The sequence below is a fragment of the Solanum lycopersicum genome, chromosome 5 (genome assembly GCF_036512215.1).
Source record: "Solanum lycopersicum chromosome 5, SLM_r2.1".
Classification (NCBI taxonomy): domain Eukaryota; kingdom Viridiplantae; phylum Streptophyta; class Magnoliopsida; order Solanales; family Solanaceae; genus Solanum; species Solanum lycopersicum.
The window spans coordinates 38,274,609-38,298,442 of NC_090804.1; the positions used below are offsets into that span (position 1 = coordinate 38,274,609).

Here is a 23,834-nt window from a genome sequence, read left to right on the forward strand (position 1 = left end):
ATAACTTAACTAATTATATTATCTATTTAATTAATTAAATTAAATGGGTCAAACCGAAATTCTTGCATTAACCTAGTACAACTCAAGAGACATCCTAGTACTTAACCTAGGATGGTCCGAAAGGGTTTATTTTGTTTCCAGTAATTTAGGGTAACTTTATTAATTATCCTAGGTACCTTAATTAATTAAATTATCCATTTAATTAATTAATTTAAAGGATAAAAACGAAATTCTTAAGAAAAAATTTAGATTTGACCAAGTATTATGTTCTCCTATGTTTAGTCTACTTAGGAAGGCCATTTTTGTAATTGTTTTATTAGTTTATTAAATTAAATTATGAAAACCTTAAAATCACGATCAAAACATTGAGACTCACCATGCTAAGGAAGTAAGCAATAAACCGCAAGAAAACGTATAACACTAAAGAGTTCTTAGGAGAATTCAACGTTTTCTTCAAGGTTTCGTTCAAGGTCATGTTCGTAGATTTTATTTTACATAAGGTATGAGTTTATCTCCTGGACTTCTTTATCAAAGAGAACTTTTTTCCAACGATTTAAAGATCTTGAAAACTAAAGTTTTTATCATCGAACTCCTTTGTCCCTAGTATCCTTTTTGATTCCCTGTTGAAAAAGTTAGAGATCATGTTCATGGTATGTGGTATTGTCTGATCTTATGTGTAATGTTCTTGAATTATGAATGTTTATTAATATATGAAGTTGTGAACGTATAAAGTTAAGTTCTTAAAATGGGAATAATGAATCGAGGATGTGTTAGTTACACCCGTATTTGTTTTAAGTACTGATGTGTTTGTCCAAATGTTGCATAACTGTAATTGGGATGTTATGAAAGTGTTAAATTCATCAAATATTAATATGATTCTTTCCAATATATCTTTAAAATTTTACCCTAAAGTCATGAACCAAGATTGGTTAAGAGAATGATACTATGTTAAGATTTGTCCGAAACTTTTATGTATGAAGATGAATACGATTGGTTTTTCATACCAACTATTAATGTGACTTCTTGATGATGTTGTGTTTGTTAAATTATCATATTATGTTGTTCAAGATGTTTAAAAATGTTATGCCTAAATTTATTTTATAAGGTTGGATAAAAAGATCTCCATGAAATCATAATTTGAGTGATTGTTTGGCTTATGGAAATAAAATGGCTAACAATACATTGTCCAAAAGGGATGCATGCAAATTTCTATAATATTATGTTAATAAATTAAAATATTTCCTAATATATAATATACATATCCAACTAATCATTAAAGAATGTAAAATTGGCATATGCCAACATAGATGGTTATGTAATCTATACCCAACTGTTTATGTCAATACAAATAATATGCCAATCTTTTGTAGTAAGAGTATCAAATATATTATAAAAACTTCTAAAGTAACTCAATTAATCCATAACTAAGGGCATGTCATCCATTAGGAGTACTCCAAACATGCTATAAAAGAATGAACTATGAACATATGTAACTCATTGAAAGAAGTGAGTTACATTAGGACATTGAGGGATCATAAGAAATATGAGTTTATGTCTATGGAATAACGTGGTATGTTTGTAGATAATTATGTGGAAAATCTCCATGCATTGTATAGAAATGCTACATAGTTGGTGACTACAGAGGAAGAGAGGGTTCGTTTATTTATGAAATGACGAAATGTTGGTTTGCAAGTATTATCAATTAACATGACCTATGAAAGGATAAGCTTTAACGAGGTTTCTTACTTTGTTAAGAATATGGACGCAGTGAGGCGAAACGATCAGGCTAAGTCATCGACAAAATGGCATAGAACTCAGGTAACATTCAAGATTCTTACTCTAGAGGATTAGGGAGTCCATCACTTGTTCCTAGGTCAATTTAGTACGCCATGCCCACCTTTACATGTAATTACTCGGGAACTCGATCTAATATAGTTTGATTCAGGATAGCCAGGGAGTTGTGCCATCTATTGTTCGTGTAACAACGTTAAAATTACTATGCTAAGTAATGCTAAAACGTACCTAGAATGACTCGATTAGACAATGTTCATACTACCTGTTGCGCGTGGAACCAGAACTCAAGACCTATGCACAAGACAAGCAAACCTACTTGGTGAGTTAGTTGAGCTACGCAGGGTTGGAACCAACAAATTTGGGCACCCGAATTGAAGAAATTCACTTATATGTGTTTTTATGGGACTTAAAAGGGGTAATGTAGGTTTGGAGGGTCTAGAGGTAAAATGGTATTTTCAAGGCCAAGGGTAATATTTTATTTAACCTAAGGAATTAATTTATTTATTTAATTAGAGGAACAGTTTGTGTCAGGACAACCCGAAATTACCCGTTTCACGATGGAGGCTTTACCCTGGTTCGATCCATAACGGGAGAAACGTTTGGATGGATTAAATTGATGATTATATAAGATTTTGTGGGGGTATTGTGGTCAATTCAATTACCCTTTGAAAAATTATATTTTTAATAAGTTAAGGAGAAGTCCTAGGTTGACTATGTCTCCTCCTAAATCTCCTAATCCTAAGCTACCACTCATTCTCAAACCTCTCTCTACCCCCACCTCATTGGCATGATGATCCTTCTGTAAAGAAAAAGAACAAGATGAAGAATAAAAAGTTCATCAAGAACTTGAATGCTAAAACTCAAAAGAAAAGACAATCGGAAAACGTAAAACAAAAAGGGGTTTCTTGACAGAATTGTGCTTAGGTTTCAGTGGTGAGGCTTGGTTTTGTTAGAATTAACAGCATTTAAACAAGTGCTTAACGTCATTAAGGTATGTGTTTTCTTCTCTCTTTGTCCCTTTTCCAAGAGACCCTAAGGTTCAGTTTAATCTCAATCGAAAAACTAAGGTTGTCCCCGTTGCATACCCGTGTCATTAGATCCTGTGAAATAATCGATGCATGCATTGGTATGACTTCTGGTAGATGATTTTAGGGATGACTTTGATTACGTGTTTTTACGTGCATTCAAAAATTATGTGAGAAATGAAAAAATGTTTCCGAAAATGTGAAATATGTTATCTTTTGGGTGCATGTGTGTCCCGTGACTTTGGTCTCGGTTTGAATCCATAAATTGACATGTTAAATTGTTGTATTTTTACGTGTATTAATATGTTAAAACTGTAATGTTCATATGAGTGTAATGTTTCTTAATTGAGTGAAAAATCTTGATCAAGAGTAACCATGAAAACGGAACTAAAGATGCACTAGATGCTACAGAAAAATTGTCCTAAATCTAACATTTAAAGGTTGAGAAAATGGTCTGCAAAAAGGTGATCAAATTTCTAGCTTTCTGTAAATTTAGTTTCAGCCAAATTTTGGAGATTCTAAAAATTTAAAAAGAAAATAAAATATGTGAGGTGATTAGGGATTGAATGTGAGACCTCCCTACATGAAAGCTTAAAAAAAAGGTAAATAAAAGAAATGAGGTATATAGGATTTGAACCCGTGTGCCTTGACTGAAAATAAGACATAAATAAAATTAGGCGTGTGAGGTTCGAACCCACAACCTCTAGATCAAACAAGAGAACAAAAAGAAACAATTAAAAGAAAATAAAATGAGGTATGTAAGGAGAAAATATAAATAAAAATCGGGTGAGGATGTGGGGGATCAATCCCACATCCTCTCGGTTCAACGGAGAAGAATTAAGGAAATAAAGAAATTATATGAAATGTATGTGTGGGGGTTCAATCTCGGATCCCAAGCATAGACGTTTGAAATTAAGTAAAGAAAAAAAATAGAAAAAGAAACGTAAGAGTGGGGATTGGAAATCGGGTTCGAAGATTAAATCTTAATTTAAAAATTAAGTGGAAGTTAAGTGTTGTCCAAGGTATTTGAAATCCGGTTCCCTTGCCAATTTCCGTATTGACACATAAGTCGTACGCTAATAAATATTTTAATGAATAATTCCTATAAGGATTGAAATCGAGATCTTGCCATACTTACAAGATCCATAAGTCTTGTACTAGAAAATGAACTATGAATGAAGAACCATGGCTTGTGTGTATGGAATCATATGTTCAGCATACGTTTATAAGTAAGTGATACTACGATGTTATGTGATGAATAATGTGACCTTATAAGGGTTAAGTAAGAGTGTAAAACATACTAAAAAGGCCAAGTGCATTAGCATATTATGAAATGATTATTCACGTAAAGGGGCGAGTAATTATGAAAAGAAATTGTGTTAAAGCTAATGAATGTTGTGACAACATGATAAGGGGATAATGTTAAAGATGAGAGCTACCTCAAATGATCTTAAGTAAATGTTATCAAAACGTATTCATCTATGAGAGTGTAGAGTTAATTAAGGGACCAGTCTCTATGAAAACTCTAATGAAAGTATTAAAGTTAATGCATACTCAATACTATTGATGAGACGATAAATTATCAAATGAGATATGATTCCCTCATTCTAGAAGCCAACTTCTATGATGTGTGAGATGAATGTAATGGAACTTTACACTGAGCACCGATAGGTTTGTTATAAGTTGTCAATCCTTCTTTCGAGAAGGTAGAAGTTCGTGTAATTCTCATGAGCGTAGACTGTCCCTCCAGACAGGTATGGGTCTCCTTACAACTCCTAGTCTTCAAACCTAAGAAGCCAATATAAAGATCTTGTAGGGTTTATTTCCCTGTATACGCTAGCATGTTTTGGTTTCACGTTGGTCGGTGACTCCACCTCTTTTTGCTGTAGGGTAGACACAAGATTTTATGGAACTGACATGATCAATGTAGGTTAAAGTTAAAGTTCCCAAAAGAAAAATGAGGCAAACCTTTGTAATGTACCATATGAAATGAATGATACCAAAGGTGTTTGGTTAGAATAATCAAGAGGTGAACTAGACTCAAGTAATGACACAACCTTATTCTTGGTCATTACACAGTGAACCCGATGAGAGTCTTAAACTAAATCCTAGGTATATATGGTATTGCACCAGTCTATGAATGAATTAAATGAATTAAAGTGAAACATGCATGAACGAATGAAGCAAATTCTGTGTTTGCTAAAGAAGGCTCCCTAGTTGACATTTCATATGTTGAGCCTTCATTTTGAGAATTGCAAATGATAAATCCATGATTCCAATGATTCATGATATATGAACGAATGATATGTGGCATATGTAGTTGCTATATAAAATAAGTTATGTGATATTTGCAATACGAAAAAAATGGTGATGCATGTTATTCTCATAGAATGACTTTCCTAACCCGATTTGGCAGTTCTACTGTCTTCACTTTACATAACTCATGCCGTTAGGAGAAAGTTGTTCTTAATCATGAATGTCCTTTATGTGTTTTTGCATACACCTATACTTAGTGCAAGTGTGTACTAATCCCATAGCATACTCTACTTTTAGGTGCAGGTCCAGGTGGACGCTAGAGCTTACGAGATTACGTTAGAGATTTCTCGACATGGAGAATTTATCCATACTTTGTATGACGTCATGATTTCAAAGATACTTATCTTTTATATTCTAGCTTAGATGTAGGTATGAGCTAGTGGAGTGTGTTTCACTAGCATTTCTTTATTATTTATCTAAGACATTGTATTGGTGCCATTTTGGTAACTTTATATTTATGCAGTTATGAACTATTTCGTTCATTTCAATATCTCATTATTAGATGTTTGTGGTGAAATGATGTTGTAAAAGTCTATGTATACCTCAAATCAAACAATAGTTTTAAATTGTCCGCTAAAATTAACCTATACAATGTAATGATGATGTATGTAGGCTTGTCTGTGACCTCTTAGAGGTTAACGACACCAATTTTACTAGGGTCTAGACCCTTGTCGTGATAGTTGGTACACAATCTCTTGATCGTACTTGTTAAAACTGTGGAGAACCTTGCATATGAAAAGACATTGTCCACGCCAACATGTGTTGGACTCCTCACAGCAATATACAGTAGAAGTGGTACTCTCTAGGAATGGTAATAATGGTGAAGGGCGTCCATAAGGTGGATAAAAACATAATTACTGAGGCCATGGGAATACAAAAAATCGTAATTAATTCAAAGGTAACATGCAACAAGGTGGATAAATCGCTTTACATATTGATAGAACTCACTGTAATTCCTTCTTATGCAAGAATGAGACATACATTTACTATTCTTGTTTGTGATCCGATGACTAATATGTTATTTTTATCTGGGTTCTACTTATTCTATGTATCCGTGCCTCTTCACTTAGGGTTTGATATAATTTGTGATATACTTTATTCCCCTACGCATTCTTTTACCCCAATTGGAGAGTCACTCATAGCAATTCATGTTTATCATGATTTTCTATTTTGTTTATGTTATTTCATATTTGAGGTGGTTTGGTGATTTTGGATATGAATGACTTTAATATTATCTAAGGCATGACTTAGTTGTCTGCCTATTATGTTGTGTTAAATTGTAATACTAAGTATGTAACTCTAGAAATTCCGAGAAGGGAAATGTTAGAGTGTGAAAGGGTGTACAAGCCTAAGCAAGCTAAGATTATATCCTCCATTCGTGCTAGAAACTAGGAGGGATTATTTGGCACATACTAAGAATGTTGAGGTCTATTCATCATGTGGTGAGTCTATTCCTATTGTCTCAGACTTTAAAGAAGATTTCTTACTAATTTTCCTGCTATGCCCTTGGATAGACATATATATTTTTGCATTCATTTGGAACCTAGTACTAATCCCATTACCATCTTCCATATCGCATGAACCAACAAACTTGAGAGAGTTCAAGGCTCAAATCAAAGAGCTTCTCGATTCATGATTTTTTTTCCTAGCGATACCTAATGGTTTCCTCCAATTTTTTTTCTTCAGATTAAGTATGGGAGTATGAGGATATATATATACTAGCAACAATTCAATAGGATCACCATACGGATCAAGTATCCTTTGCCCATAATATATGATATTTTTTACCAATTGCACTATAAATCAGTCTTATCTAAGATTGATCTTAGTCTGGCTACCATCGGTATAAAATCAAGCCTAAGGATGTACCCTAGATGACTTTTATAACTCGCAATGGGCACTATGATTTTTTCATTTTCCTTGGCTTGACTAATGTGCATATAATTATCAGTTTAATGAATGGGGTGTTCAAGACATTTATTGATTCTTTTTTTATTTTATTTAGTGATGATATTTTGATCTATTTGAAAAAAATCTAGGAAGAGCATGTCGACCATCTTATTATTATTCTGGGAGTTCTTGGAAAACAAAGGTTGTGTCCTAATTTTTCTGAGTGTTTTTGATTGACTTTTGTTGCAAATTTGGGGCATGTAGTTTCAAAAGAAGGGGTAATGATAGATTTACAAGAGATTGAGGAGGTTAAGAACTGAGTTTGACATAGCTCTATGATGGAAGATAATAGTTTTTGTTCGGTTTGCTAGCTACTATAGTCAATTTTTGAAGAAAGTTTATTCTATGGACACTCACTTGACTAATTTTACCTAAAAGGAGATACAAGTTGAATTGACTGAAAAATGTTAGGAGATCTTTCAAAATATCAAGACTTTCTTGACCACTACACGTATTCTAGCTTTATCGGTTGAAGGTAAGGATTCTATTCTTTATTGTGATGGTTCACATTTTGATTTCAGTGTTGTATTGATGCAGGAAATGAATGTTATCACTTATGCCTCACATCAATTAAAGGTGCATGAAAGGAATTATCCAAGACATATTTTGGAGTTGGTAGCGGTGGTGTTTGGTCTTAAGATCTGGTGCATTACCTCTATGGTGTTAAGTTTGAGGTGTTTATTGATCATGTAATTTGAAGCATGTGTTCACTCAAAAGAATATGTATCTAAGATAGTTAAGGTGGATGGAGTTACTCAATGATTATTATGTGACCATTTAATACAATCTGGGTAATTTGTAATGTAGTAGCAGACACTATGACTTGAAAAAGGGTGAGTATGGATAGTTTAACTTACTTAAGTATAAATAGATGACCTTTAGCTAAATACATTCAGACATTGGAAGCTAATTCATACAATTTAGAATCTAAGAGAAAGGTGTGGTGTTAGCTATCATTGAAGTAAGGTCCATTTTTATTAAAGAAATCAAGGTCACACAATTTGCAGATGATAATCTAAATAAATTTAAGAATAAAAAGTTAATTGGTCAGGCAAAACAAACCACTGTTGATGTGGAGGGTGTTCTCAATTTTAAAGGAAGAATCTGTTTAACTAGACTAGATGACAATTAAGAAATTGTTGGTAGAATCTCATGGTTCATGATATTGTATTAATCCGGGTATGACGAAGATGTAACGAGACATGAAGCAAATTTATTGGTGGTTGGGCATGATGAAGGATACAGGGGAGTTTGTGGATATGTCCAAAATTGCCAACAAGTGAAGTATGAACGTAGAACTCTTGCCCTTGCTTCAAAGAATGCAAATTCTAGAATAGATGTGGCGAAGAATCGCCATGAATTTTGTGTTTGGTGTTAACAAGACTTTGGGGATGTTTTATTCTATATGGTTAGTGATTCATACATTGACTAAGTCATCCATTTTATTTCGGTAGGAGTTTATTATAATGCTGAAATTAATTTGCCAAACTTTATGTTATAGAGAAGGTGAGGTTGCTAGGTGTGCCCTTTTCTATCATCTCAAATCGTGGTACTAAAATTATCTCAATGTTTTGGAGGAAATTATATGATGATTTGGGCACAAAACTCACTTATAGTACATTCTTTTATTCACAGACAGACGTACAGTAAGAGTGGACTATTCAAGTATTAGAAGACATGTTGAGGGCATGTCTACTCGATTTTCGTGGGCATTGGGATATGTTCTTATCCTTATGTAGTTCTCTTATTATAATAGTTACCACTCAAACATTGATATGGCACCATTTGAGATATTATATGATAGGGGATGTAGATCACCCATATGATGGTTCAAGGCTGGAGATCCATTGTGGGTAGATATAGTGAATGATTTTAAAGATAAGGTTATGAGTATTCAAGCTAAGCTTCTAGTGTCCCAGAGTACACAAAAAAGAATGAAAATCATAAGGTAAGAGACATGGAATTTTGAACTGATGAGAATGTTCCTCTTAGGTATCACCCCATAACTTGGGTGATGAGATTCGTCAAGAAATATTAGCAAAGTCTATGATATATTAGTCACTTTGAGATTTTTGAATGTGTCGGGCCCATGGTTTATAGATTGGATTTACCTCCCAACCAACGGAGTCCATACGATATTTAATGTATACATGTTGAAGAGATATCGTGGTTATCGGCTTACATTCATAAGTCGCACTCAATTATGTTAGATCGGGACCTCGAATATGAGAAGGAACCGACTGCAATTCTTGATCATGATGTGCATAGGTTAAGGAAAAAGGAGATAAAGTCGATGAAAGTTCAAGGGAACCATCGTCCAATTGAGGAAGCTACGTGGGAGATCTAGCAGGACATGGGAGAGAAGTATTCCAAATTAGTTGTTGATCCAAGTACTACTCCATTCCTTTCATTGCCTATTTTCCTGAGTTGTCACTCGAGCGAGTGATGGGTAAATTGGTACCTTTTGTACTGATCGAGAAACTTCTTCGTAGTAACTTGAAATTTTCGAACTTAGTACAGACTTAAACAAAAATAGAGTCGCTAAGGTGTGGGCAAATATGGTAACAATTGAATGATTTTTTTGTTGTTTTTATTACATGAGTAGTTAGATATGTAGTAAAGGAATCCATAGAACTTTATGGAATCACACTCGGGTGGGTAGAACCCCCAAAATCGATTTTAGCGTCAACAATAGTTTTAAGCGTCGGTTGTAAAAGGTGTGTTGTGTAATGGGGGTCTTGTAATTATTAAAATATATCACTATTTTTTAACGACCAAAGAGCACCCCCCATGTTACCACACTGTGTAATCGACCTCTCGGAGGTCCTGTACAAGACTCATTGATCATTCATTGCATAGGATACTCAAAATAGGTAAGAATTTAAAACATTTTTCACATACAAAAAATGGTTTTATTAAATAGAAAGCGGAAGACATTAAAACATGAATATTTACAACATGTCTCATTAAACCATCTAATAACCTTAGAGTAAAAGATTTGGAACGAAGCCCATACAAGACTTAAAAAAAAGATCTAAAGACCAAAAAAGAACATGGGAGTCTTGTCTCGAATAGATGAGGACTTCACTATAACTTCATGTTCAACCCTTAGAAACATATCTATCATTTATGGCATACCTTGACTCCAATCCCTACACTTTAGACAAAAATTAAAAAGAAGGGGTTACTAGATATAAATACAAAGTATGCAAGTCTGCAAAAACCATTCAAATAGAAACATTTATTATAAAAACGTTCTTTTCATGTTTTGATAAAAAGCATCATCATAAGAGTTTAAGAGACATAATACAAGTCAACAATAACATATAACGAATATCAAGCTAAGATCAACGTATAGAACTAATTCCATAGTTATCATGTAAGACTTTTCATTCAATTAGACTCTCTACCTAAGGTTACTCTAAGACCCGCCTAAGTAAGACGTGAAAGGACCACCCATAAAACCTTTTCAAGCACACCAAAGTAATCCTCGAAGTTACCCTAGATAAGAACCTTCCTATTCAACATACTTTCACTAAGTGAACAGCATTCATTAAAAGCCATTTAACATATAACTAGTCAAAAAGATAACTTCACATAATGGTATTGGAAAACCTAGGAAATTCACTTTAGTTTCTCCAAATACTACTAATTCCATGTGTAGATAACGTCCCATTCTACTACTTACAGATTGTATAACCTATGCAATACTAGAGTGCACATCACACATGATGAGAATACGCATTAACCGACATAGACCACACTAGCTAGGTATTGAATCCGGTGTCATAAGACCTTACATATTTGAAGGTGTTGTACTTGTCAAAGGTTGAACTAGGACACATCCCATGTAGGGACATGGTTTAGGGGATATCAAGGGCTTCTTTATACTCTAGTCTCATACTTCAAGTATAGCTACTACAACAAGCATATCCACTTGGTGCTATGCCTTGTTCCTCATAGAGTAAATTCATTCGCATGGTTGTATTTAAGAATTTACCATCTCCTAGTTGTACCAACACATAATACCACTTCCAAGAAGAGGTCTACAAGGGTTGCAGATAAAAATTCCCTAGGATAGATCATTGATGAAATGGGTACCATGCAAGGTCTACCAGATTCACTTCATTATAAACCTTATTTTCATATTCGAGGTTTCACAATCACTTAGTCTTCTAGACTCATCAATAAGGGGCACCATTCTTAGGTCTACCAGTTCAAGGTATGCTCTAGAATACCTCATTCATTATTCAAGGAAGGGTACCAACGTAGGTCTACCTATCCTACACTTTCATTCATTAATTTTCACGAAAGGATGCTTATCAAGTCAAGCGATCACAATAAAAAAAACTTTCATGCATCAAGTAGGGACAACTAAGTCTACCTATGAAGACACCATATAAATGTGTAGAGACTCTTCATTGTATATCGTAATCACATACAAACATTTAGAAGAACAATCTTTCATTCACAATATCACATTACATTTTACAAGATAACCTGAATATCACATGAACACCTTCCATCATGAACACTACAAAATATAACACATCTATAACATAACTACTTCACTTTATACAGTCATATATGCCATAACACCTTATACATAGTCACATTACTTCACATTATACCTTCATATATACCCTAACATGATACTACTACAATTCACATAATAATTTCGTCAAGGCCATGATCACAATAAGAACAAGAGATAAACACCGCTATCATTAATGGACCATACCACTCAATAACAATTCTATATCAATTCTACATTATTAATAGAATTAGGTCAACTTACCTACTTCCAAAAGACAAGATCATTATTTCTTAAAATCTCCAATAATTCACAATATAATAGCATAGTTAACCATGGAAATCAACAATGGAACATAAACTACACTCAATTATATCAACATTAGATCATAAGCAATAAAGCCACATCATAAGGCAAATTTAGGGTTTTGAGAACATCATGAGTTCACGGATATTTTCATTTGAAAACATCAATTTAACATCAATACTATCATATCTAATGATTTAAAATCGTTTCACGCAACAACTCTTGAGTTTGAGGGAAAATTGGACTTTTCCATAAACTTTGAAATCATTTAAATCACTTTGAATTTTATTCTAAGGTGATATATTAGATTAGATAAATAACTTCATATCTTATTTTAAGAAATCCCAAAAGAATTTAGGAAGAAAGACGTTAGAATCCACAACATAGCTCCATCTTGACTTCATGTTTCCATGGGGGGTTTTGGAGAGAACTTTGGGAAGGAAGGGTTTTCATTTAGGTGTTAGTGTCCAAAAGAGGTTTTCATCAATTTAATACTATTAAATTACCTAAATACACCTAAAAAAACGTCCATGAACTTAAAAAGATTTGGGGTGAATTTACCATTTCACCCCCAAGTTGGGCGAGACAAGGTGCAAAATTGTAGGCCGAAACGACGTCCACAAACGACTGAACATTGATTGATTAATGCCACATCAATGGGGCCCATCATTTGCGACTGAGGCTCAAAATTTTCAGGCCTTGAAGTCCTGGTCGAGGCTCAAAATTACTGGCCATCAATTACTTTCATAATAAGGTTTCCTGTCAGCTTCTTAGCTTTGAGGTGTTGTCCTCCTAAAGGGCCCCTTGTCGGTCCTTGGGGGAGTTGTACCCGGACGTTTAACCGTAAACATGCTAATATAGATTCTAGGGTCATCACCACCAATTTAGACCTCAAACAACACACTGAACTTCCATCAAAACACATTGGCGCACACAAACACATAGAGGACTATTCTTCAAACGTCTTGGTTGTTCCTTGACGTTTGTCATCAAACTCAACCGAAATGACCTATAAACTCAGTTACACATTAAATTAATAATTCAATAGCCCTTGAAACACAAGTAATGCTATAGCTCATCCTAGTTCATTTTTATTGTTTTTAGAGTATCTCCCACTTGGGAACATTCGTCCTCGAATGACACTTAATCACTTAAAGGGATCTCAAACAGCCCACATTCATGCATGAACTGTCATAAATAAACACATAGTTAGGAGCAATATCACTCTTCAACAAAAGGCTCAAACAACATCATGCAATTAAAGCAAGTAGAACTACATCTACAAACTCCATATGCATCATTCTTTACCATTTCTCATGATATTGGAGCAACTTCCTTCTCCAAGTTACAAGATGCCCATTTAAACATATCATAGCACATCATGCATTTTCTCATCAAAGATTAATCATGCGACATTTCAATAAGGCACATTTTGAGGAATTCTCCCTGTAAAGGTTGAACGTACAACTTCTCAATAACACATTTAGGCATGATCAATAAGTCAACTCATGTACTATCTAGGCATGTTCACAATTTTACCTCATGAAGCAAATTGATACTCTATATTAAATGCACATGAACACGAGGGAATATAATGCATGAGAACTCATTTTCTTACCTATTGAGAATGTAACAAAAACTAACTAATCTTATGGAGAATGTTTGGAAATTCATTTTTTCACAAAAGACTCCACGACATGAACAAAGCTAATAGGAATTCTTAGTTCTGGCTTGAATAGGCACATTAGGGAAAGACAAGGATATCTCACTCGTGACACCCTTACTACTCACCATACTCCCCCACTTGTGAGAACACATCTAAGGTCAACTTGAACATACTAAAATAATCTAAATCAAGAAACTTTGAACCTTACCAACCCAATTATCACCCACCTCTTCAATCCACTAAACCTCTTGAAATAAAAACATCATTCAATCCTATCTCATCTATACCAATGACTCTTAAAAAACCAATTCATCAACAAAAAAAATCCCTTACAAGAAGAAACTCAACAAACTCTTTCAAACATCACCTCCTCCTTTTCAAAGGTCGGGTAAAGACATCATCAGGCCTCCTTACTCATCACATCAATACATTTCTAGCGCCACATATTATAATCTCTTGCAGCCTACCTCAAAAGCACAACCTATCAAAGTTGGGTTTTACGACCAATACTTACCATCATAAGGTAACTCATCCAACCTAAGGTCATCATCACAACCTTACGTACCTCATGTATAATGTCATACATATTCTTTTACTCTCTCTCAACCTTAAAATACAACCCTTACAACAGAAAATCTCACTCAAAAGACCATCACATAAGGAAGAAGGGAAAGACATCATAGAACAAAACTCTTAGTCACAATTAGAAGAATGAACAAATGAAATTTTCTTAGGAGACAACAACCTCATATTCATAATTTGCCGCGCTTCATATTCTAAACATGACTCTACTAGATGTGTTTTGAGGCAATCTAATATCATACTATAACTTTATACTCTGATACCAAGTTTGTCACGACCCAAGATTACCCCTAAGTCGCCACACAACCTAATTGACCTCTTAGAGGTCTCATTCAAGCTTCATGGGTCATTCATGGAATACGATAATCAAAATAGGTAAGAATTTAAAACATTCATCGCACACGAAGAATACTTTCATTAAATAGCTATAAGAAGACTTTAACATATATATCTTTACAACATTTATCATTAACCATCTAATAACTTTAGAGTACAACATTTGAGACTAAGATCGCAAAAGACTTAAAATAAATACTAAAAGCCCCTAAAAATGTGTGCATGTTATCTTTGAATCAATGAGGACTTCACCAAAAAGACATCTTATACCCTTAGAAACATATCCATAATCCATGGCATACCATGACCTCCAATCCCTAAACATTAGTCAAAAAAGAAACAAAATGGGTTAGCATATTTAACCACCAAGTCTTGAAGTCATGCAAAAACCATTCAAAAAAGGATATTTAGTATAAAAACATTATTTCATAATATTTTGACAAGAATCTTCATCATAAGAGTATAAGAAACATAATACAAGTAAACAATCACATATAAGGCAAAATAAGATAACATCAACATACAACACTTCATTCCATATTAATAATGTATGATTTTTCATTTATTCAGGCTCTCTGCCAAAGGACACTCTAGAACCACCTAAGTAAGACATAAAAGGGCTGCCCATACAACCTTTTCGAGCACATCGAAGTGATCCTCAAAGATACCCTAGAGAGGAACATTTCTATTCAACATACTTTCCCTAAGTGAAAAACATTCATTTAAACCCAATATGAGACAACAAGTTGAATTCGGGACTTCACAAAATGGTCTTGGAAAACCTAGGAAACTCACTTTAGTCTCTCTAAAGCCTACTTATGCCATGTGTAGATAGAGTCTAATTCCACTATCTACACTTTGTAAAACCTATCCAATACTAGGGTGCACATTCCAAATGATGAGAATAAGCATTACCAACATAGACCACACTATCTAGGTATGGAATTAGGTGTCACAAGACCCCACACAGTGGAAGGTGTTCTACTTGCCAAAGGTATAACTATGAAAAAATCCATGTAGGCACATGGTTTAGGGGATATCAAGGATTGTTGTGTACACTAGTCTCATACTTCAAGTAGAGCTAATACCACAAGCATATCCACTCGGTGCTTTGCCTTTTTTCTCATAGAGTAAGTTCATTGACATGGTAGTAATTGAGAAGGTACGATCTCTTAGTCTTACCAACTCATAATACCACTTCCAAGAAAGGTCCACAAGGGATACCTATCGAGGTTCATTAGGATAGATCATTTACGAAGCATGTACTATGATAGGTCTAACTGATTCACTTCATTATAAACCTTTTTTTTAATATTCAAGGTTTCACATCCATAACTTTCTCTTCATAATCAAGGTTTAAGGTTTACTTAGGGTTCTAGATTCATGAAGAAAGAGCCCAAATCTAGGTCAATCGGTTCAATACATGCTTTAGAATACCTCATTCATCATTCAAGGATGCACCAACTTAGGTGTACTGATCCTAGACTTTCATTCATGCATTCATTCATTCATTCATCGACTCATTCTCAAGAATGTATGCTTAAAAAGTTAAGATATCACATCCACAATTACTTTCATACATCAACTAGTGACAACTAGGTTTACCTAAGAAGACACCATATCAACATATAGAGACTCTTCATAGTCTACCATTCTCACATACAAACATTTAGAGGAATATTCATTCATTCACTATAAATTCATATATACTCTAACATGATACTACTACAATTCACATAATAATTCTTACAAGACCGTGTTCACAATAAGAACAAGTAGTAAACATTGCCACCATAAGTGGACCATACCACAAAATACCTAGTCTATATCTATTCTACATTAGTAATGGAATTAGGTCAACGTACCTTCTTTAAAAATCCAAGATCACCAATTTTTAACATCTCCAACAATTCTCAATATAATAGCATAGGTAACCAAAAAATAAAAAATGCTTCATAAACTAAACTTAATTCTATCAGCATTTGATCATAAGCAATAAAACCACATCATTAAAAAATTTAGGGTTTTTAGAATATCAAGGGTTCATGGATATTTTAATTAGAACACTTCAATTTAAATTCAATTATATCATACATACTTATCTGATATAACTTCACTGAAGAACCCTTGAGTTAAAGTGAAAATTTGGCTTTTCTATAAATTGGCTCTAAGTGATAACTAACCTTAGATAATGAACTCCGATACTTTATTAGAAAAAATTCCAATAGAATTGAAGAACAAATACATTAAAATCCAAAATCCTAGCTCCATCTTGAGAGGTAAGAGTTTCCATTTAAGTGTTAGGGCCTAAAACATGTGTTTATCACTTTAATACATTAAAAATAATTAAAGACACCTAAAACAACCATCCATGCACTTAAAAATGCTTTAGGTGAAAAACAGTTTCACCCCCAAGTTGGCCGAGAAAAGCTACAGAATTGTAGGCTAAAACGACAGCAAAAACAAGTCAACGTCGATTAATCAACGCTTCATCAATGGGGTCAGTCGTTTTGACTGAGGCTCAGCACCTGCTGTCCTTGAACTCCTGGTCGATGCGCACTATTGACGAGCCGTCAACTTGTGTCGTTAATCAGGATACCTAGTAACTTGTTGTATTTAAGGTGGGGTCTTCATCAAAGGCCCCTCATGGATTTTTGGGGGTGTCGTACCTGTACTTTAAACCCCAAAACATGATCATCTAGGTTTTAGGTTAATTTCCACTAATTTATACCTGAAAGAACACAATTAACTTCCATCAAAACATATAGGCACACATAATCACATAGACAACTAGTCTCGAAACATTTTTATCTTTCCTTGATGTTTGACATCAAACTCAACCTAAATGACCTATATACTCATTTACACATTAAATTAACGAGTTAATAGTCCTTAAAACACAAGTGAAGCTCTATTTAATCCTAGTTCATTTTTAGGGTAGTTATAATTTCATGGAAGATAGTTTGGACATTATTTTGGTCTCTGTAGTGGGGCTGTTGTAGCGGTGCGAGCCGTTGTGGTGGTACAAACATGACTTAAGTATTAAATAATCCCCAAAATGTTTTTATTCTGAACTTTTTATCTTTGAGCATACGAAGACGAACGCTAGGTAATTCTTGAATTTTCCACCATTTTAAGTCTAAAGGTAGCATTTAAACTCCTCGAATCGATTTTTTTATATATAAATCATCATGTAAAGGGTAATTATCGATGAGAAAGGTTTTTGATTTAGCATGTATGATGGAAACAATCTTATTGGGAGAACTGGCATTATAGGTTTGACCTAAGGTTCATAGAATTGTTAGTTCTTAGGGTAAATAGTGATTTTGTATTTATTTTGTGTTATTATTATTGTTGTAGACCTTGAAAAAGCATAACGAATTCAGAAAAGGAAGGTTCAAGTTTCTCAAGGTTTGAAGCTTGTTTTAAGGTGGGTGATGATTGTGATTCTATGATTGTGTGATGTATATTTGTCTTTCTTCATTATTGTACATATATATATATCTATTCGTTGCATTATTGATCAGACTTGTTTTCAATTATGATATATGATTTTTGAAGGTCATTGAATTATGACTAGATTGTATGATTATGACAATATAGTTATGTTTTAATGGTGGGGTGTTGAATTGATCTTTTGCCACATTTTTTCAAACTAATTATGATCAGTTGACATGTTCAGGAATAAATATGGGACTAGGTACCATGTTCTTGTGTATTAATAATTTGGGATTAGGTACCATGTTCTCTTTTGTTAATAATTTGGGATTAGGTACTGTGAGAGGACCAATGATGTGACATAAGGGTGATATTTGAGAAATGTGAAGTTGTTCGTTATTCATAAATGTTTATAATATTGTGTATGATTGATATATGAATTGGATTATATTGTTGTATCGGTATATGTATGTTGCACTTAGTGGGATACTCCTATGATGTTACTAGTATGATGTGGTTGTGTTCTAATACTATATGTAAGATCTCGAAAATAAATTAGGTGAACTAGGTTCTAAAATGTTGGTAATGGTGGTATAAGATTCAAATATGGTATAATATATGGTATTAAGGAACTTATAAGATTTTGGGTGCATTGGACATCAAACGTCAAGGGACGACTAATACGTTTGACGACTAAATAACTTATGTGCCTCATATGTGGTTTTATGTGTTTATGTGTGAATAATCAGGTTATAATGTCTTAAAATGAGTTACTATATCATATATAGTCAGTGTGTCATGTTTCGTGAAATTTGGAGGTAAAATGTCCATGTCGTTCGAAGGTGTTGCCTTTAAATTACCTTTTGTGTCTAGGACTCATTCATCGAGTTTTACATGGTCATTTTTGAGGAAATTCATGTGAGAGGTTATAAACACATATATGAACATTTTTTTCTTGGAAACATTCAGGCAAACATCCGCAAGGACCATCCAAGGGTTCTTTGAGAAAAGACCAAAAATTTGGTGCCAAGACTGTCCAAAGCAGACCCAAACGACTAAGCCAATCGCCAGCTCGTTTGGTTGCCGTTGGAAGGTACTTATTATTGGGAGAGAATGGAATCATGTTGAGAATATGTATTCAACGAGGGAAGAACAATACAGTCCATTTGTGGACAAATGGTCCGTCGACTGCTAACCGTCAACGGGGTCTGTTTGTGGCGCAAGTTCACTACTAGTTGAGTGGTGAACTTGTAATTTTACCCCACTTCAAAATAAGAGTGTGGGTGGTTCCTAAGGGGTATTTTTGGTATTTTAAACATTTATATAAGTCTTTAACACTTAGAAGATTTAATTCTTCCAAAACAAAACCCCGAATAACATAGAAATTCCATAGAACTCCATTGGAGTCAAAACTCAAGGAAGGGCTTGGATTGATGAACTTAGTGGATATTATTAATCATATTTAAAGAATTATCTTCATCAAGGTATGGGTTTTTATCCTTGAAACTCACCTTATCAGGAATCCTAATACTCAATGATGTTTTATAAAGTTTTCTAGTTGAATTGTTTGATTTTATGATCTATTCCATGGGTTCTTTCATTAATCGTTTATAAACATTAAATAATGATTGAAATGTTATTTTATTGATTATTTCAAACTAAAATAGCCTATGAACTCATGATTTTTATGAACCCTAGTTTTTGACAAAGTTATGGGTTACTTGATATTGATCTAATGTTTATGAATTCTACTTATATATGTTATCTTTTGATTGATGTAATAATTGTAGTAAATTTATATCTATGTTGCATTATATTAATGAATATGTAGTAACTAGAACTGGTTTCATGAATATTGTTATAATTATGTTGAATTGTTGGTTATGGACATAAGTAAGGGCCTTGTGATATCGAATTATGTAATTTGGCATTGGATTGAGGTTTTAAGGATGATGTGGTGTTAATGTACCCAATTTCCTTTGTTTTTATGATTATTAGACTTCAATTATTTTGTGATTGGTATGGTCCATTTATGGTGGCAGTATTATGTGCTTTACTTGCAATTGATGTAGCCTTGTTGATGTTATTAAAAGTAATATGATTATCATGGCATTGTTAACAAACTACCTTAAGTAATTTTAATATTTGTGTAATTGATAATCTGAAATATTATACCATCTAGCTATATGATAAGTAAGGTAAAGTATATCTGTTTTTCTATTGGTGTTATTTAGGAAATCATCGTACACTATGACTATGACTTTGTGTGTATAGAAAAAAGGGTTGATGTATGTTATTTCTACTTGACTATATCATTCTGTGATAATCATATTTATTTTTGTATGATAGTATATAGGATAACTTATCAATGATAAGAGTTATTTATATATGCTTCTAGAATAACATGTATTATGATTTAAAGTGAACTATGTGGTGTCTTGTCATGGTTCACTTATGTCCCTTGATTAATGCATGTATGAATATGGTAAGGTTGTGAACGTTGAAGTTGTAAGCCATAATGGTATCCTTCTATGTAAAGGAATGATAAAATTAATGATAATTTGCTGGAAAGACATCATGTTAATCCATAGTAAAGTCATCATGAGCTCCTTGTCGCCATTGCGAGGTAGCCCTAGTGGACCTTCATTTGGTAGGGTAAGTGTGATTGGGTTATGAACTTGATATGGAACCCCTTTATATGAAACATAAGTTTCAATTACTCTATGAGAAAGAAGGCTAGCATCGAGTGAGTATGGTAAGAGAAGTAGTTCTCGTTAAAGAATAAGATTAGATTACAAAGCATTAACTTCATACTCCTTAACCAAGTGCTTACATGGAATGTGTCTAAGTTCTACCATTGGCAAGTAGAACACCCTCATTGGAGTAGGTTAAAACTTTGCAATCCATTTCTTGCTATCGTGGTCTATGTCGGTTATTGCCTATTCTCATCATATGGAATACCTATAAGCATTAGAGAAGCTCTATGAAGTTTTGGTGGTGGTAAGGGATGCTATCTAGACATGCAACAACAGGTTTAGAATGTGTTAATTGGAGTTCCTAGGTCTTGTCCAAGACCATTACTTGAATGTCCTTTATGTGTTTAATGTATTGTAAATAATCTAATGAATGTAATGAGTTAAGTTAAGAAAGTATGTTAATTGAATAAGTGCTTATCTAGAGTCGTTTAGGGTTGTCTAGTTATGGTGCGAAGGGAGCATAGGAATGGTCTCTTCGTATTTTACCTAGATAAGTCTTAAGAATGATTCTAGTTAGTTAAAATATTGATTATGGTGAAATAATCTAAACTTAGAAAGTCATAAGGATTTAGGTTGTCTTAAAGAGGTCAATCATGGACGTTATCTTCTTGATTTACTTAAGTAAATCTTTTGATAGCCTGTGGTAAGATAATGTCATAGTATATATATGTTGATGTGATCGATGTGTTGTAAGGTAGGTATGTGTTTTATTATAGGTATTTTTCAAGATTGTTTTGGTATACATAGGGATGTTTTATGGGCTGTCTCTCTTTGTGTTTCTTAAGTTAGTCTTAGGATAGTTTTTAGTGGGATGATTACATGATATGAAGTGTATATGGAATAAGTAGAAAACTTCACTGTGACACTGAATTGCTTCACTCTAGAGTGAGTTGAGATTACTCTAATGTTGGCTCAAAAATGTAACTAATTATTTAAATATTATCTTATGTGTTTCGTAGTTGTTAAATTTTATTCTTATGATTATAATATGATATTTAAATTAAAAGATGCATGTTTATAAATAAATATCCATTTTCATGTTTTTTATGGATTATGCTATACTTAGTACATGTAGTTGTTCTAATTCATGTTTTTATCTATCTCTATAGTTGTTTGTGGGTGAGGAGCATTTGGGAAGGAAGAATTTGATCGTAGCATCCTTCATAAGAAGTCGAAGTATGTACGCATTTGACTTGAGGGAATAGATATCTTTTATGTTATTATGGAAGTATTGTAATATACTAAGTATTTCATAGTAGTATTGTGTAAGTGGCATATCCCACGTATTCTCGTGCCTGAAGTTTTATGAAATTGAGAATTAGAATTTCCTAGGACATTATATGAAAGATTTTTTAAAGACTATTATATGATATGTAAGTAGTTTTAATTCTGCACTACTTCTCATTATGTATATGCGATGAATTATATGTAAGGGCTTGTACAATACCTCAGGGAGGTCAAGTATGCCAGTTACAATTCGAGATTGACCTAATCTTCTACGGTGTGGTTTCGGGCTTTGAAAAGCTTGGTATAAGAGCATAGGTTGTTAAAGTAGTATTAGACATTGAAAAGTCTGATCAAGTCAAATCTAATAGATTCTTGACCATCAATGTGAGTAGCGACTTATCTATGAGCGAGAGGCAATAGATAGAATAAAATTTCCCTTATTTTTACTCCTATGTCGTGCCGTAGTGTAAAAGTTATGAGTACTATTTTCTTATGGTTTTCCTTGTGTTTCTAGGAAGATTAATACGAGGAGGGCACCAACTCGTAAAGTTGAGGAGAATGAGGTGAAAGAGGAGATTTCTCCTCAAGTTAATGAAGTTCAACAAGTTCCTCAAGGTGCTCAAGGTGATAAGTCCCTATTGTAGGTTGAGGTTACCATGTCCCGGAGTTGAGTTATAGGGATATTAGAGAGGATTTTCTTGTTTTAGCCTTAGCCGTGACTACTCAAGTGAATTCAAGTATGGTGCCTATGGTGAATGTTGTGGAGAGAACTATGACATCTAGGTTAAGAGACTCTGTGAGGATAAATCATTCTATATTTCTTTAATCTAAGGTTATAGAGGATGCCCAACTGTTCCTAGATGGAGTTTACAAGGTCTTGAGTTCTATGGGGGTAACATCTAGGGAAAGGCAGAGTTGCCTTAATACCAATTGAGGGATATTTCTAAAATATGGTACACTCAATGGAAGGGCAATAGGCCGGAGGAGTCGGGTTCTATTGAGTGGGAGGAATTTAAAGGAGCTTTTCTTAGTAAGTAGCTTCCCCATGAGAGGAGAGAAGTTATGGTAGAGGATTTTATCAATCTCAAGCACGGCAATATGAGTGCTGAGGGATACTCTTTGAAGTTATCAATGTTATTTAGATATTAACCATCTATTGTGTCTAATCCAAGGGATGAAATGAGTTGTTTTATGATGGGTGTGGCCGATCTAGTGAGGGAGGAATGACGTATAGAGATACTACATTATGATATGACCATAGCTAGACTCATGGTGTATACCTAATCAATCTAAAACTCAACTTAAAAGGATGTCTAGAAACTTATAAAGGAGTTGTTATAGTGACCAAGATCAAACTAGGTTCAAAAAGAGGGCTCAAACTCAAGAATAACATAGGAGTGCTAAGGTAAAATTGGAGAAAGGAGGTGGTTCTCAAAATGTCAAACCTACATTTGTCACTTGCGGAAAGAGGCATTATGGTGAGTGCCTAAGCGGTACAGGATGTTGCTATTGTTGTGGAAAGAAAGGAAATAGAGTGAGAGACTGTCCTAATATTGCTTTTAGAGAAAAAAAGGGTAAGCAAGTTGCTGCTAATATTCCAAAGGCAAAGGATCGTTTCTATGCACTTCGGGCAAAAGGATTAAAGCCGAATGAGAATGATGATGATGATGATGAGATTAAGTCCTTCATTTTCTATTTTTAGTGATATAAGTTCCTTCTAAGCTGGGGAGTATAGTTAGTAGATGGGATAGAAAGTCATAGAAGTATGTGGCATCTCCATGATGTTTAGGAGTTCTGTTGAAATTGAAGTTCTTTAGATTTTTTCATTATGCATTTAATGAACTTATGATTATGTTCTAATATGTTTTATATGATTTTACTTTGTATATTGGTATGTTTCTATC

General features: G+C 33.8%; 1 protein-coding gene across 1 annotated transcript in view; it reads left to right on the plus strand.

The window, feature by feature from the left end:
• The window catches only part of LOC138348798 (uncharacterized), a 63,533-nt gene extending 39,901 nt beyond the window's left edge, over positions 1 to 23,632 (plus strand). Inside the window, exons 15-17 of the mRNA XM_069298378.1 lie at positions 18,917 to 19,040; positions 22,445 to 22,570; positions 23,494 to 23,632. Coding sequence (XP_069154479.1) covers positions 18,917 to 19,040; positions 22,445 to 22,570; positions 23,494 to 23,632 — 389 coding nt within the window. The remainder of the gene's footprint in view (positions 1 to 18,916; positions 19,041 to 22,444; positions 22,571 to 23,493) is intronic.
• Positions 23,633 to 23,834: the final 202 nt, after the last annotated feature.